Raw genomic sequence first — 12,158 nt, 5'->3', positions numbered from 1 at the left:
GCGGCGGTCTTTGGAGCGGTAGTCTCCCGAGAAGTGTGTCCTTTTGTATGACAAAAGAAACACCTACCCTCCTTGTACTAAGCAATCTCTTCAGCACTCAACTTGCCACCAGTCTTGCCTGCCTCCGCTTTCTAGTTTGGAGTAAGCTTGGGCGCATTGGTTGAGTTCTTGGAGCCAGAGGCTCTCGTGCTCTGTCCTGGGGAAGACCCCGTCTGGTTCTGGCCTTTTCCCCCCGAGGTGGTAGCCTTGGGAGTAGCCGGCTAGGAAGTCATGGGCTTTCCACCATTGTGCTTCATTTCAACACTCTGCACAAGCAAGAGTGCGTCTTCGAAGGTGGCTGGCCTAAACATATGCACCTCCCACTGGATTTGCATGTCAAGGCCATTTAGAAATTACCCTTTCTTGTCTGTATCCGATAAGCCTAATTGCAAACATAAGTTCGAAATTTTGTTGGTAAACTAAAGGACTGGCTGCGCGTTCTGACGCGCTCCCCTAAACTCGTCTTCGAGTCACTCAAGGTAATGGGGCGGGAGAAACCACTGCTTAAGGTCGCGGACAAACTCGTCCCAAACATAAGCTGCCATACCTAATATGGTGTGGGCATGAGCCCACTGGGTCCACCAAGGAATGGCCTCACCTTCCAAGTACCAACTGGCTAAGATCACCCTGTCAATATCATTTTTTCTAACTGCGGCAAAGTAAGCTTCGAACTGATGCAACCATGAATAAAGAGTTGTGGGGTCGAGTTTACAATTATACTTACTAAAATTCATTTTCTTGGGAAAATGATTTGACAAAGCCGCTAGTGTCAGTCTTGCGTCCAAAGCCGCAAGGTATCGCTCATGTTCCAAGCGTCGCATGGCGTCGTCTTCACGTTGTCGGATCTCCAATGCACGCATCTACAACTCAAGCATCGAACTCGGCTGCGGTGGTGACCCTTCGAGAGGGTCCCTATGTAGAGGATCAAGAATTTAGGAAATGGAAGGAGAGGGAGGAGGAGATGGAAAACGCAGAGCTAGAGAACGGGTGCGCTCTTCCAGAGCCCGTATCTGCGCCTTCTGCTCTTCCAACTTACTACTCTGGTCTAGGATTGCTCACATCATCTGTTGGAACATCTCTTTAACACTCATGCCTGATGCCCTAGCTGGGCTGCATGGTGCACTTTGGTCCCAAGGTTCTTGGTCTCTCTCATCGTCGAAGCTCGCCATAGCAGGAAAATGCACCTCCTTTCCGGAGCGCAATCTAACCATCCATTGTGTGTGGGAGACTTCCAGAGGCTTCCGGAGGCTAAAAACCAACTGTCCCTTGAGGGACAGGAGTCACTCCGAAAGGGGTGGTCCACTGGAGTCTGAAAACCAGCCACACGAGCGAGAAAAAATTTCTGGTTTCTTGCTGAATCTTTACACTTGAAGTAGGCTCTGATACCTCTGTAACATGCGGAAGCTTTGGGGGAGATCAGTAACTTCAATGCTCTGAAATCAGCACACTTTTCACGACGAAAGTAACGCACAAAACTGAAGGTAAATGTGCAGAAAATAGAGAGTGTGTGTGTGTGTGTGTGTGTGTGTGTGAGAGAGAGAGAGGGAGAAGAGGTCACAGTATTGGGTCCCAAATACCCTCTGTAGGGCCCCCACCACGAATGGTGTATTTGCTTTTATTAGAATGATGAAAATCTGAAAATAAAGACTGAACCTGAATCTTCTTAGCTGAGGAGAATCCTCTACCCTTGACCTTCAATCCTTCACCCTTTGCGTTAGCTTCTCCTTGGCTGTCCTGGCCCTTGAGTTAGCTCCAGCACTTTGTGAATTATGAGATGGGGAGGACTAATTTATGCTATGGGTATTTATACCCTTCTCTAATACTGGTCGGCTGGTTTTACCCCAGTCGGCTGACTGAAAAAAGCCTCACAACTGCTATTAAATCCCACGTGTTCACACCTATGACAGGCTAGCCATCATGCGCTTTTGTTATGGACTGCTGGGCAGCCTGTGTGGGCTGCCCCACACCTAGCCGACAGGCTTTAAAGAGCCTGATGCCCTATCGGCTACCTGTCTAAAGGCCCTTAGGGCTGGCCGACAGCCCTTCAAGCCCATCCCATGGCTGGTGGGCACAGTAGAGGCCCTCCTGGCCCTTTGGGGGTGGTTCTACACCTTCCCCATGCCCACATTATTGTTCTTGGGGTAGCCCTATGGGCTGGCCCCATCCCTACATGCAAATCCTACATGTCTACACAAAGGTTTGGCATTGTCACATGCACTCTGCACTCAGTGCATGGTGACAAGATGGCTCATCATCAGTAGTGCAACAGTTGTACATTATTAGAACCCATTAGGATGATAATTGTCGTACGCCATGACCCCATTGTACATCCTCAGTCCAGGATAAGTCAGGCACGAGCTACGTAAGTCATTCCTCAGCCTTAGCGGGTCAGTCAGTCAGTCAAGTCCCTTAACCCACTTGGAGAGAATCATTCATGCATGTAGAGTCAGTAGAAGCCTTAGGGTTTGCATCAAAAAGCACTCTGCATTCTGCATAATATGCATTCATATGCCTGTGCATCATTTAGAACATCTCAGAAGCCTTAGGAAATTTACTAGGATTTATCTGGTATTTTTTCCATATTTTTTGGTATTTATTTAGCATTTATTGTCATTTATAAATCTAAACTTTATTAAATAAATGACCAGCCAACTTGACCAGCCTCTAGTTAGTATAAATAGGCTTGCATAGGGCTTAGTTTCTCATTCAGTCTTCAGTGTGCTAAGAGCTTTCCTCCTCAGCCCTAGGAGTTCCCCTGCCTTCAGCACTAGACTAGTCTCATCCAGCCCTTGGAGTGCTTGAGTTTGCTTCAGCCTAGTTCTCCAACGCATGCAGTTCAGCAGTTCCTACAGCCATAAGCGCAACCATACAGTACCTTTACAGCCCCAAATCAGCATATACACTTGCAATTTTCTGCATGTGAACCAGCCGCCTGCAGTTCAGTCCCCTACAGACTGCGTTTACAGATCTTCAGCCCCTTCAAGTCTGCATTTCTGTCCAGCAGCAGCCCCTGCAGCTTGCGTTTCAGTCCAGCATCAGTCCTACGCCAGAAAACAGCTCTACAGCCCTGCGTTTGCAGATTTCCAGCAGTTCTTCCATGCGTTTTTCAGTCCTACAGCAGTTTACATCAGTAACCAGCCTTCAGTACATCATCCAGGCATACACCAACCCTCTGGTAAAGGTAACCAAGCATTCATAAGCATTTACAGCATTCTAACATAGCTTAGAATAGTCCACCATCTCCTTTTCTCAGCCTCAGGTGTGCAGCCCTTCCTCATGCCCTTGGGAGGAGTGCATAGGCTCGAGATCAGTTCATCGAGGTGTTTCTACAACCGTGTACAGTTCAGCTAGGCTTCCGATGCTCCGAGATCTTGCGTTTGGCTTATCTACAGTCCACAGTCATTCTCTCTAAAGAAATAAAGCAAATACTATCTCGTTATCGGGATAGGGGGCCCTTCAGTGGGTAATTCGGGACCCAATCTGGTGTACAGTTCTCATATCTCTCTCTTATATCTCTTTAAAGTTTGAAGTATTAAAGTGGATTGCTAAACTCACGAAACTTAGGATACAAAAGACGGTGTGAGCATTTGTGTGACAGGATCTTCCAATACAAAGACTTCCACTGCATATCACATTGGTATCAGATTCAAATTGTCCACACACACCATATCCTAGCGTGGGGGCATCCTTGGATGGTTAGATTGCGTTCCGGCACGACCAGCGACTTCAGCATCATGTCTACAGAAGAGAGTACTCATCAGCCGAAAGACGTCTCCCTTGAAGGAGACCATGTTCTTCCGCCTACAGCAGACACCATAGCTCTTCTTAGAGCTCAGAACCAGCTGCTCATGGAGCGTCTCCAACTCTTGGAGGCAAGCAGCACGTCCTTCTACACCTCCAGCAGCACCTGACTACACCTCCCTCTTCTTTCAGATGGAACAACAAAGGAGCGGGATGAGGCCCGAAGGAAAAGAGAAAAAGCAGAAAGACGGGACTATGAGAAAGCCCAACGCAAGATCGACGAAGACCGACATCAAGCTGAACTCGCCGCTCGGGAACACCAACGTGAGCTTGATCGAGAACGTATGTTACTCGAGCACCAACGGGAAAAGGAGGCCATACACTTGAGGTATCAGCAGCTCTCCTCAGTCTCCTCAGTCATAGGTGTCACCAGCCAGCAGTCCACAACAGCATCAACCACCATCATTCGCAGTCAACCAAACTTCAGTAAGTATGATGGTAAGTGTGATCATTCATCAGTTAATCAATTTATTCATCAGTTTAATGCTCATTTTCCATTAGCTAGAATCACAGACCCTCAAGACAAAGTCCACCTAGCGGCTCCCCATCTCACTGGTGAGGCAGTCACTTGGTGGCAACATTGGTCTAGTATTCATACAGACCAGGCCACAGGTGTCACAGCCTTTGACTGGGACATCTTTGTCCATGACCTGAAGACCAGATTTCTCCCGCCCTAGTACATGACCGGTCTGAAAGACGATTTCTATGGACTCAGACAGAACGGATCCCCAGTGCTTCAGTTTTCCGGTAAGGTTATTACTTTAGCACAACAGTTAGGGTTATCTGAGCAGGCTAAGATGAAGCAATTCATTCGTGGATTGGACTCTAATATTCGGTTCACAGTTCGTAACTTTGAACCAAGTACATATGACCGGGCTGCTCTGACTCTCGCTCAGAATGAAGAAATGAAGCTTAACGGAGGCAAGCCCAAGCAGTCCTCTCAGTCCAGTACCAAACCCCAGCTGCACAGACAGGGAAAGGTAACGCGTCTTCTAAAGATGCTAAGAAGGACAGCAATAATAGCTCCAGTTCAGGGGGTAAGAAAGATAAAGAACCTAAGAAAACCCCTAATGAAAAGGCTAAAGCAGGCATTACTGGAGGTTATCTTCGTCCAGAGGAGCAAAGGAAGTACCAGTCAGAAAATGGATGTTTTTTCTGTCATATTATAGGGCATGGTAAGAAGGATTGCCACAAATGGCAAGCGGCACAAGCCGCCAAAGCTCCTTCTGCCACAGTTGCCACAGCCTCCCCAGCTCCTCCAGCCCCGCCTACTACCTCAAATGCAGTTCAACTTTTACCTTCCATGCATCCTATGCCATCCGTGGTATTTGATGCTAAGCAGGAGGGTGAGAGCGATGCTGCTCAAAAGAGCCTCATCCGAGCTTATGGCTCTGCCCAGGGCCGACAGTTTGTAGTCCTTTTTGATATGGATAGTTCTGAAGACGCCATCTCTCCCCAGTTGGCTAATAAATTGAACTGCACATTAGTCCCATATCATCTGGATGTGGACGGGTTTACACCTGGTCTTCGCACCCACATTTCCCAAAAGGCACAGCAATTTGCCTTTGAAGTTAAGAAGGCCTCATTTCAACGAGATTTCATCGTCTCACCTCTGTTGGGGTGTGACATGATCTTAGGAATTCAATGGTTCCGTCAGTATGAGCCTATTCTCAATTGGGGGCAAGACACTTTTACTATTTGTAAAGGTTTTCTTGAGCCTGTCATGATTCGTGGGGATAGAAGCATTCTTGGCATCCCATTGATTTCGCATCTCCAGGCCAGACGAGCTATCCGCAAGGGAGCAAAAGGAGCACTCCTTTATGTTCGTGCTCAAACAGCCCCTCCCTCATTAGTAGCATCCGTTACATCTTCAGTCCCTCAGTTAGCAGACCTCCTATCCAGACACCAGGACATTATGCTTAGGGACGATCTCCCGCCCAATCTCCCACCCTCCTGTCCTGAGAACCATCACATTGATTTGGTTCCTGGATCAAATCCTCCTAGCAGGTTTCCCTATCGTCTTTCCAAGACTTTAGAGGGCGAGTTAGAAAAGCAGTTATCTAAGCTTCTCCGAGCCGGATTCATTCGGCCTTCTTCCTCCCCATTTGCTGCACCTATCCTATTTGTCCAAAAGAAGAACAAGTCTTCACGCCTTTGTGTAGACTACAGGGCATTAAACAAACTCACTATCAAGAATAAGTTTCCTATGCCAAGGATAGAGTACATTTTGGAGCGTTTAGACGGTGCTAAGTTTTCACGAAGATCGACCTCAAGCGTGGTTACCATCAGGTCCGCATTTTTGAAGCTGGCATTCCAAAAACAGCTTTTCGGACAGAGCGTGGTCACTATGAGTTCGTAGTCATGCCTTTTGGGCTTACAAATGCACCCGCAACGTTCAATAAGATGATGTCTAGGATTTTCGCAGTCCACATTGGGAAGTGTGTTTTCATATTCCTTGATGACATACTAGTCTTCTCATCCACTGCGGAGCAGCATGAGAAAGATGTGGAGAAAATCTTGCAACTTTTGCGAGATAATCAGCTCTACATAAACGCCAAAAAGTCTGTCTTTGGTGTTAAGGAAGTTCAGTATTTGGGCTACATCATCGGTTCCGATGGGATTAGACTAGATCCATCAAAGGTTCAGGAGATCTTAGATTGGGACATTCCTAAGACCGCCCAAGAAATCCGTTCATTCGTAGATCTTTGTCAGGCCTATAGTACCCATGTCCATCAGTTTTCCAACCTTGCAGCACCTCTTACTGACTTGCTCAAGGGGGTGAAGACTCGCAAGCAAAAAGTCTCAGTTTTTTACAGACAAGGCGCTTGATGCATTCCGTGCACTCCAAAAAGCTGCCTTAGAAGCACCTATATTAAAGTTAGCATCATGGGATGAACCTTTCAAGGTCATCACCGATGCTGCCAACAATGTAGCCATAGGTGCAGTCCTCCAGCAGGACAATCGACCCGTGGCATATTACAGTAGAAAGCTGGATGTCACCGAAAAGAATTATTCGGTATATGACAAAGAGCTTTTGAGTGTGATCACAGCACTCAAACATTGGAAGCCTTTTCTTTATGGACAGGCTTTCATAGTGAAAACAGACCACCAAGCACTTAAGTGGCTTCAGACTATGCCAAGTGTCCAATGGAGTGATCGACAGGCCAGGTGGAGTCAAATCTTCCAACAGTTTGGAGGTATGATTGAATACATCCCTGGTAAGCATAACCCAGTAGCAGATGCTCTTAGTCGAAAGTCCAGCATCCAAGCAGTCCACGAATCTACCATTCTCGAAATCACGGGGAAGGACATAGATAGTATGAAAGACCAATATGTCGACTTCCTTGAGTTTGGTACTCGGTACAGTTTGGCCCTCAATTCTAAGCCTGGCCACTATGCAGTACAGAACGGTTAGTTGTTCTACAAGAATCGTCTCTGTGTTACTCGGGAAAAGCGTTCCGCTCTTCTCCACGATGCCCATGACTCCTTAGTTGGAGGACATAGGGGTATCAACAGTACCCTCAAGAAATTAGAACAGTCCTTTTATTGGCCAAAGATGAGGCGTGATGTCTATGCACATGTTCAAGCCTGTAAGATTTGTCAAAAAGTCAAGGTTCCCCATACAAAGAAGGCAAGTTTACTTCAACCTTTGCCCATCCCCGATGGACCTTTCATCGACATATCTATGGACTTTGTAGGGCCTCTACCAGCATCCACCGGATCCCGTAACACTCAGTGTTTTACCATTGTGGATCGCTTTAGTAAATTCTGCAATGCTCATCCCATGCAAGCATACGGCCACAGCCGAGGACGTAGCCCGTCTGTTTCTCAAGCATTGGTATCCAATTCGTGGTTTGCCTAGCACCATAACATCAGATAGAGATTCCAAATTTACCTCGCATTTCTAGAGGGCATTATTTGAAAACTTCGGAACTAAGTTACAGTTGTCTAGTGCATTCCATCCGCAGACAGATGGCCAAACAGAAATTTATAACCAATTGGCCTTTGATGTTCTCAAGTCATACTGTCATGACCAGCAGTCCAAATGGAAACATTATCTTCCATTGGTCCAAGCTATCTTGAACGACACTCATTCATCCAAAGTCGGCGGACGGACTCCATATAAAGCAGCCTTTGGTCGCCGTTTTTCTTGTCTTTTGACGAGAATGGTGTCTCCATCTTTAGAGGCTAATAAAACCACGGAAGCATTTTCCGCTTGACCAAAGCTCAGGAAGCATATAGCAGACAGGCAAATAAGTCTAGACGAGATGTCCACTTCAAGGAAGGGGATTGGATCTATTTGCGTATCATGAAACAGAGATTGAAACAAGTGGGTAAATGTTGTCCCAAGCTTTCATTCCGTAGTTTTGGCCCTTTTCCAATAGTCAAGAAGTTAAGTGATGTCTCCATGAAGTTAAAGTTGCCAACCAATTGGACAATGCATGATGTTTTCCATATTTCTTGGCTAAAACCATATGTTGGTCCAGAAGTGTTTGATGTTTCAGATGAACAGCAGCCAGACGTGGTAGACGAAGCAGAAGTTATTGAGCCTGAGCAGATCCTTCTTCATCGATGGAAGCATGGTTCCGGTCGACGAATACGTCAGTTCTACACGAAATTCCGAGATCGAGGCACCCACGAAGCCGTATGGCTAGACGAGGAGTTCTTCCAGGAGTACCCCCAGTTGTTGGCGAACTACTTGGAAGCCATGAACCTGCCGCCAAGCTAAGCAGGAGGGAATGTCACATGCACTCTGCACTTAGTGCATGGTGACAAGATGGCTCATCATCAGCAGTGCAACAGTTGATAATTATTAAAACCCAGTAGGATGATAATTGTCGTACGCCATGACCCCATTGTATATCCTCAGTCCAGGATAAATCGGGCACGAGCTACGTAAGTCATTCCTCAGTCTTAGCGGGTCAGTCAGTCAGTCAAGTCCCTTAACCCACTTGGAGAGAATCATTCATGCATGTAGAGTCAGTAGAAGCCTTAGGGTTTGCATCAGAAAGCACTCTGCATTCTGCATAATATGCATTCATATGCCTGTGCATCAGAAAGCACTCTGCATTCATATGCATGTGCATCATTTAGAACATCCCAAAAGCCTTAGGGAATTTACTAGGATTTATCTGGTATTTTTTTCATATTTTCTGGTATTTATTTAACATTTATTGTCATTTATAAATATAAACTTTATTAAATAAATGACCAGCCTCTAGTTAGTATAAATAGGCTTGCATAGGGCTTAGTTTCTCATTCAGTCTTCAGTGTGCTAAGAGCTTTCCTCCTCAGCCCTAGGAGTTCCCTTGCCTTCAGCACTAGACTAGTCTCATCCAGCCCTGGGAGTGCTTGAGTTTGCTTCAGCCAACCTTGGTTCTCCAACGCATGCAGTTCAGCAGTTCCTACAGCCATAAACGCAGCCATACAGTACCTTTACCCCAAATCAGCATATACACTTGCGTTTTCTGCATGTGAACCAGCGGCCTGCAGTTTAGTCCCCTACAGGCTGCGTTTACAGATCTTCAGCCCCTTCAAGCCTGCGTTTCTGTCCAGCAGCAGCCCTTGCAGCTTGCGTTTCAGTCCAGCATCAGTCCTACGCCAGAAAGGACCCAATCTGGTGTACAGTTCTCATATCTCTTTAAAGTTTGAAGTATTAAAGTGGATTGCTAAACTCACAAAACTCAGGATACAGATGACGGTGTGAGCATTTGTGAGACAGGATCTTCCAATACAAAGACTTCCGCTGCATATCACAGGCATCCAATATCATACCAGATACACATAGCCACTAACATCATTCCAGAGGGAGGCTCACAGCATGGACTGGCACTGTTTCATGTGCAGGACAATGCACACCTGACCTTGGACACGTGTAGGACAATGCACACCTGACCTCGGACGAATGGAGTGGAACCCCGGCTGACTCGTCCCGGACTGGGCTCACATGGGACCAGTTTTCCACCCTAGGTCCTGCACCTTCTTGTTCAGATATGTCTACGTGGCATCCAAGTGCGGGATGCATGTGACAGAGGGCATGTGGGTGTATCTTAAAGTCCCAAAGGACTCTAAGATGATTAGGACTGGCAAACATTACAAGTTATCATCTCGATGTTGTGGTCCTAGTGTTTCACCTCAGTCGTTTGAAAGAAAGCCTGGGTGAAGGTGATGAGATTGTGCCAATAGAGGAGATCCCTAACCTCAAGGACATGACCAGGTATGTTCCTATGGAACCCAAGTTGGTTTTGATCAACAACGTACTAGACCAACTCGGGCATACCATCTATTATGAGTACATAATCAACCGTCTAAGGTCGAAGCTAGATGGAATCACTGCGTAGTCTAAAGAGTCGCTTCCTCGGATTCATTGAGGACATCAATGGTTCTTAAGGGGAAAAGTATGTTACATCCCAAGCCTAATTAGGGTTAAGACCTTCAAGTTAGGTTATCCATAGCCTAGGGGTTAGGCATCTTAAGTGGAGGGTTAGTAGCTTTTATGAGACGTGCTATATTTGGCTCTTGGTTTATACGAGGCCTATATAAGTGACTTTATGAGTCAATTTGAGGGAGAGCTCCTCAAGCTTGGACTCGATGCCTTGAGACTACTCCGCGCTTACATCCAATGGGTGTGTATTGGTGGTATGGGATGCCAGGGACTTTGCACATGGAGTTAAACTATCTCCCTGTGCTCAGGGGTGAGCAATAGCTCTATGGTTGGGCGGTGAGCTAATGTCTATGTTTGTTTGCTTTTTGTTATGCTTAATCGCAAGGTCTGTCAACTTGAGGGGATTCACACATAGTAGGATGATAGCTTTCACAATACATCTCCCAATTGATAGAATGTTCTTGTTCTTGCCTATTGAAGGCATTCATGAGAAGGGATAACCTAATGGCCAAGGCTTTGACCAAAATCTTGTAGGAAACATTCAGCATAAATAGAAGACCCATCTTTTACATATAAGTTTAATAAGACCACCATTAACGATAGGATCGAAACACGTTTTAAAAAAGCAAAATGGGCAAGGCCCACTACTAAGGGACCAATCTATCCGCTCCATATGGACCGATCTATGAGAATGCCTCAAGGTATTCTAAAGTTATGCAAGAATGAAAGCAACTTTTTGTGCCTATGCGACCCCTGGACCTTTTTTTCAGAAGGATTGGCACTAAAGGCCCCTAGAGTAGCTTTTTTCAACACCTATCCTATGTCACTTCCCCTTGGAGAGCCGCCAGCCATTGAGGGAGTTCCCCCATTCTTACCTCATTAGAGGAATTGTACATGTTTTCTCACATGTACCTTTTCTTTACTAATGGAAGGATCTTTTCTTAAAGAGGAAAAAGGAGGTGAGGTCATCAACATAGACCACAATGATAACAACTAAACCACTCTCAAAGAGGATATAAAGGTTCGAATCTGTAATTATTACCCTTACACAAGCATAAACCATCCACAACATGGGGGCAGTGCAGTACCAAAGAAACAACGATAAGCATCGTGGCAAGCTTCACATAGATGATTCAAGTATTGTGCATCCTTCTGGTCTGCCCGCATGATTTCAGGATGAGGTGCTGTTGGGAACTGCCTCATTCTACGGCCAGTTTCTGTGCGAAATTCCCACTAATTAGAGCTGAATCAGCCATAATTAAGGAAAAACCCACAATTTTAATCAGATTTCTCACCACAATCAAATAAAAGTGGAGCTAATCTCGCAATTTTGATCAAATTTGTTGATTCCATAATCAAAATTCAATCATCGCGAAGGATGATTCTTACCTCCAGGAGGACACTGAGTATGCATTATTATCTAAACTTTTAAAGTTTGTGCCTTTGCCGCAAAAAAAATCTGTTGTCGCCTGCTGATTCCGAGTTTTTCATGAGCATTGGTTGGCTCCCTCTTTACTCCAAGAATCAAACTGAATAACAAGGAGGAGCAAAGCATTGCGTATGCTTAATGCATACTACATGAATTCTTTTAGTATAATGTGTGCATGCGTCATAGAGACTATTTTAATAATAAGAAAAACAAAATATTTAGGGTTCTTATTAGAAAGAAAATAACATATTTAGGGTTCTTTACTATTTTCCTTGTCTATGTGAATATATAATAAAATACTTTTCCTATATGATAAAGGTTTTAATTTAGCAACTCGATATGGACACATGTTCGTCTCTCTCCCCTCATTTGCATGCTTCTTGATGCACCTAACTATAAATTAAAGGAGAAGTTTAGCCTAAAAAGAGGTAACAACCCCCACCCAGGACTAGAATGATTGACTTGGACAATCCTTTTTGGAAGAGATTTTATTTCATAACTAGA

The 12,158-nt window shown here is 45.5% G+C and overlaps 1 protein-coding gene across 1 annotated transcript in view; it reads right to left on the bottom strand.

Moving 5' to 3' along the window:
- The window catches only part of LOC147634542 (peroxisome biogenesis factor 10-like), a 102,580-nt gene extending 90,791 nt beyond the window's left edge, over positions 1-11,789 (bottom strand). Inside the window, exons 1-2 of the mRNA XM_086803622.1 lie at positions 11,615-11,789; positions 11,314-11,442 (exon numbers count right to left, since the gene is read on the bottom strand). Of these exons, the coding sequence (XP_086659748.1) occupies positions 11,314-11,442; positions 11,615-11,639 (154 nt within the window). The 5' untranslated portion in view covers positions 11,640-11,789. The remainder of the gene's footprint in view (positions 1-11,313; positions 11,443-11,614) is intronic.
- Between the last annotated feature and the right edge of the window lie 369 nt (positions 11,790-12,158).

Source organism: Cibotium barometz, chromosome 10, assembly GCF_041138505.1.
Source record: "Cibotium barometz isolate CiBa-2024 chromosome 10, ASM4113850v1, whole genome shotgun sequence".
Taxonomy (NCBI): domain Eukaryota; kingdom Viridiplantae; phylum Streptophyta; class Polypodiopsida; order Cyatheales; family Cibotiaceae; genus Cibotium; species Cibotium barometz.
The sequence above is the reverse complement of the archived record's forward strand: the minus strand, read 5'-3'. Positions and strand labels throughout refer to the sequence as shown.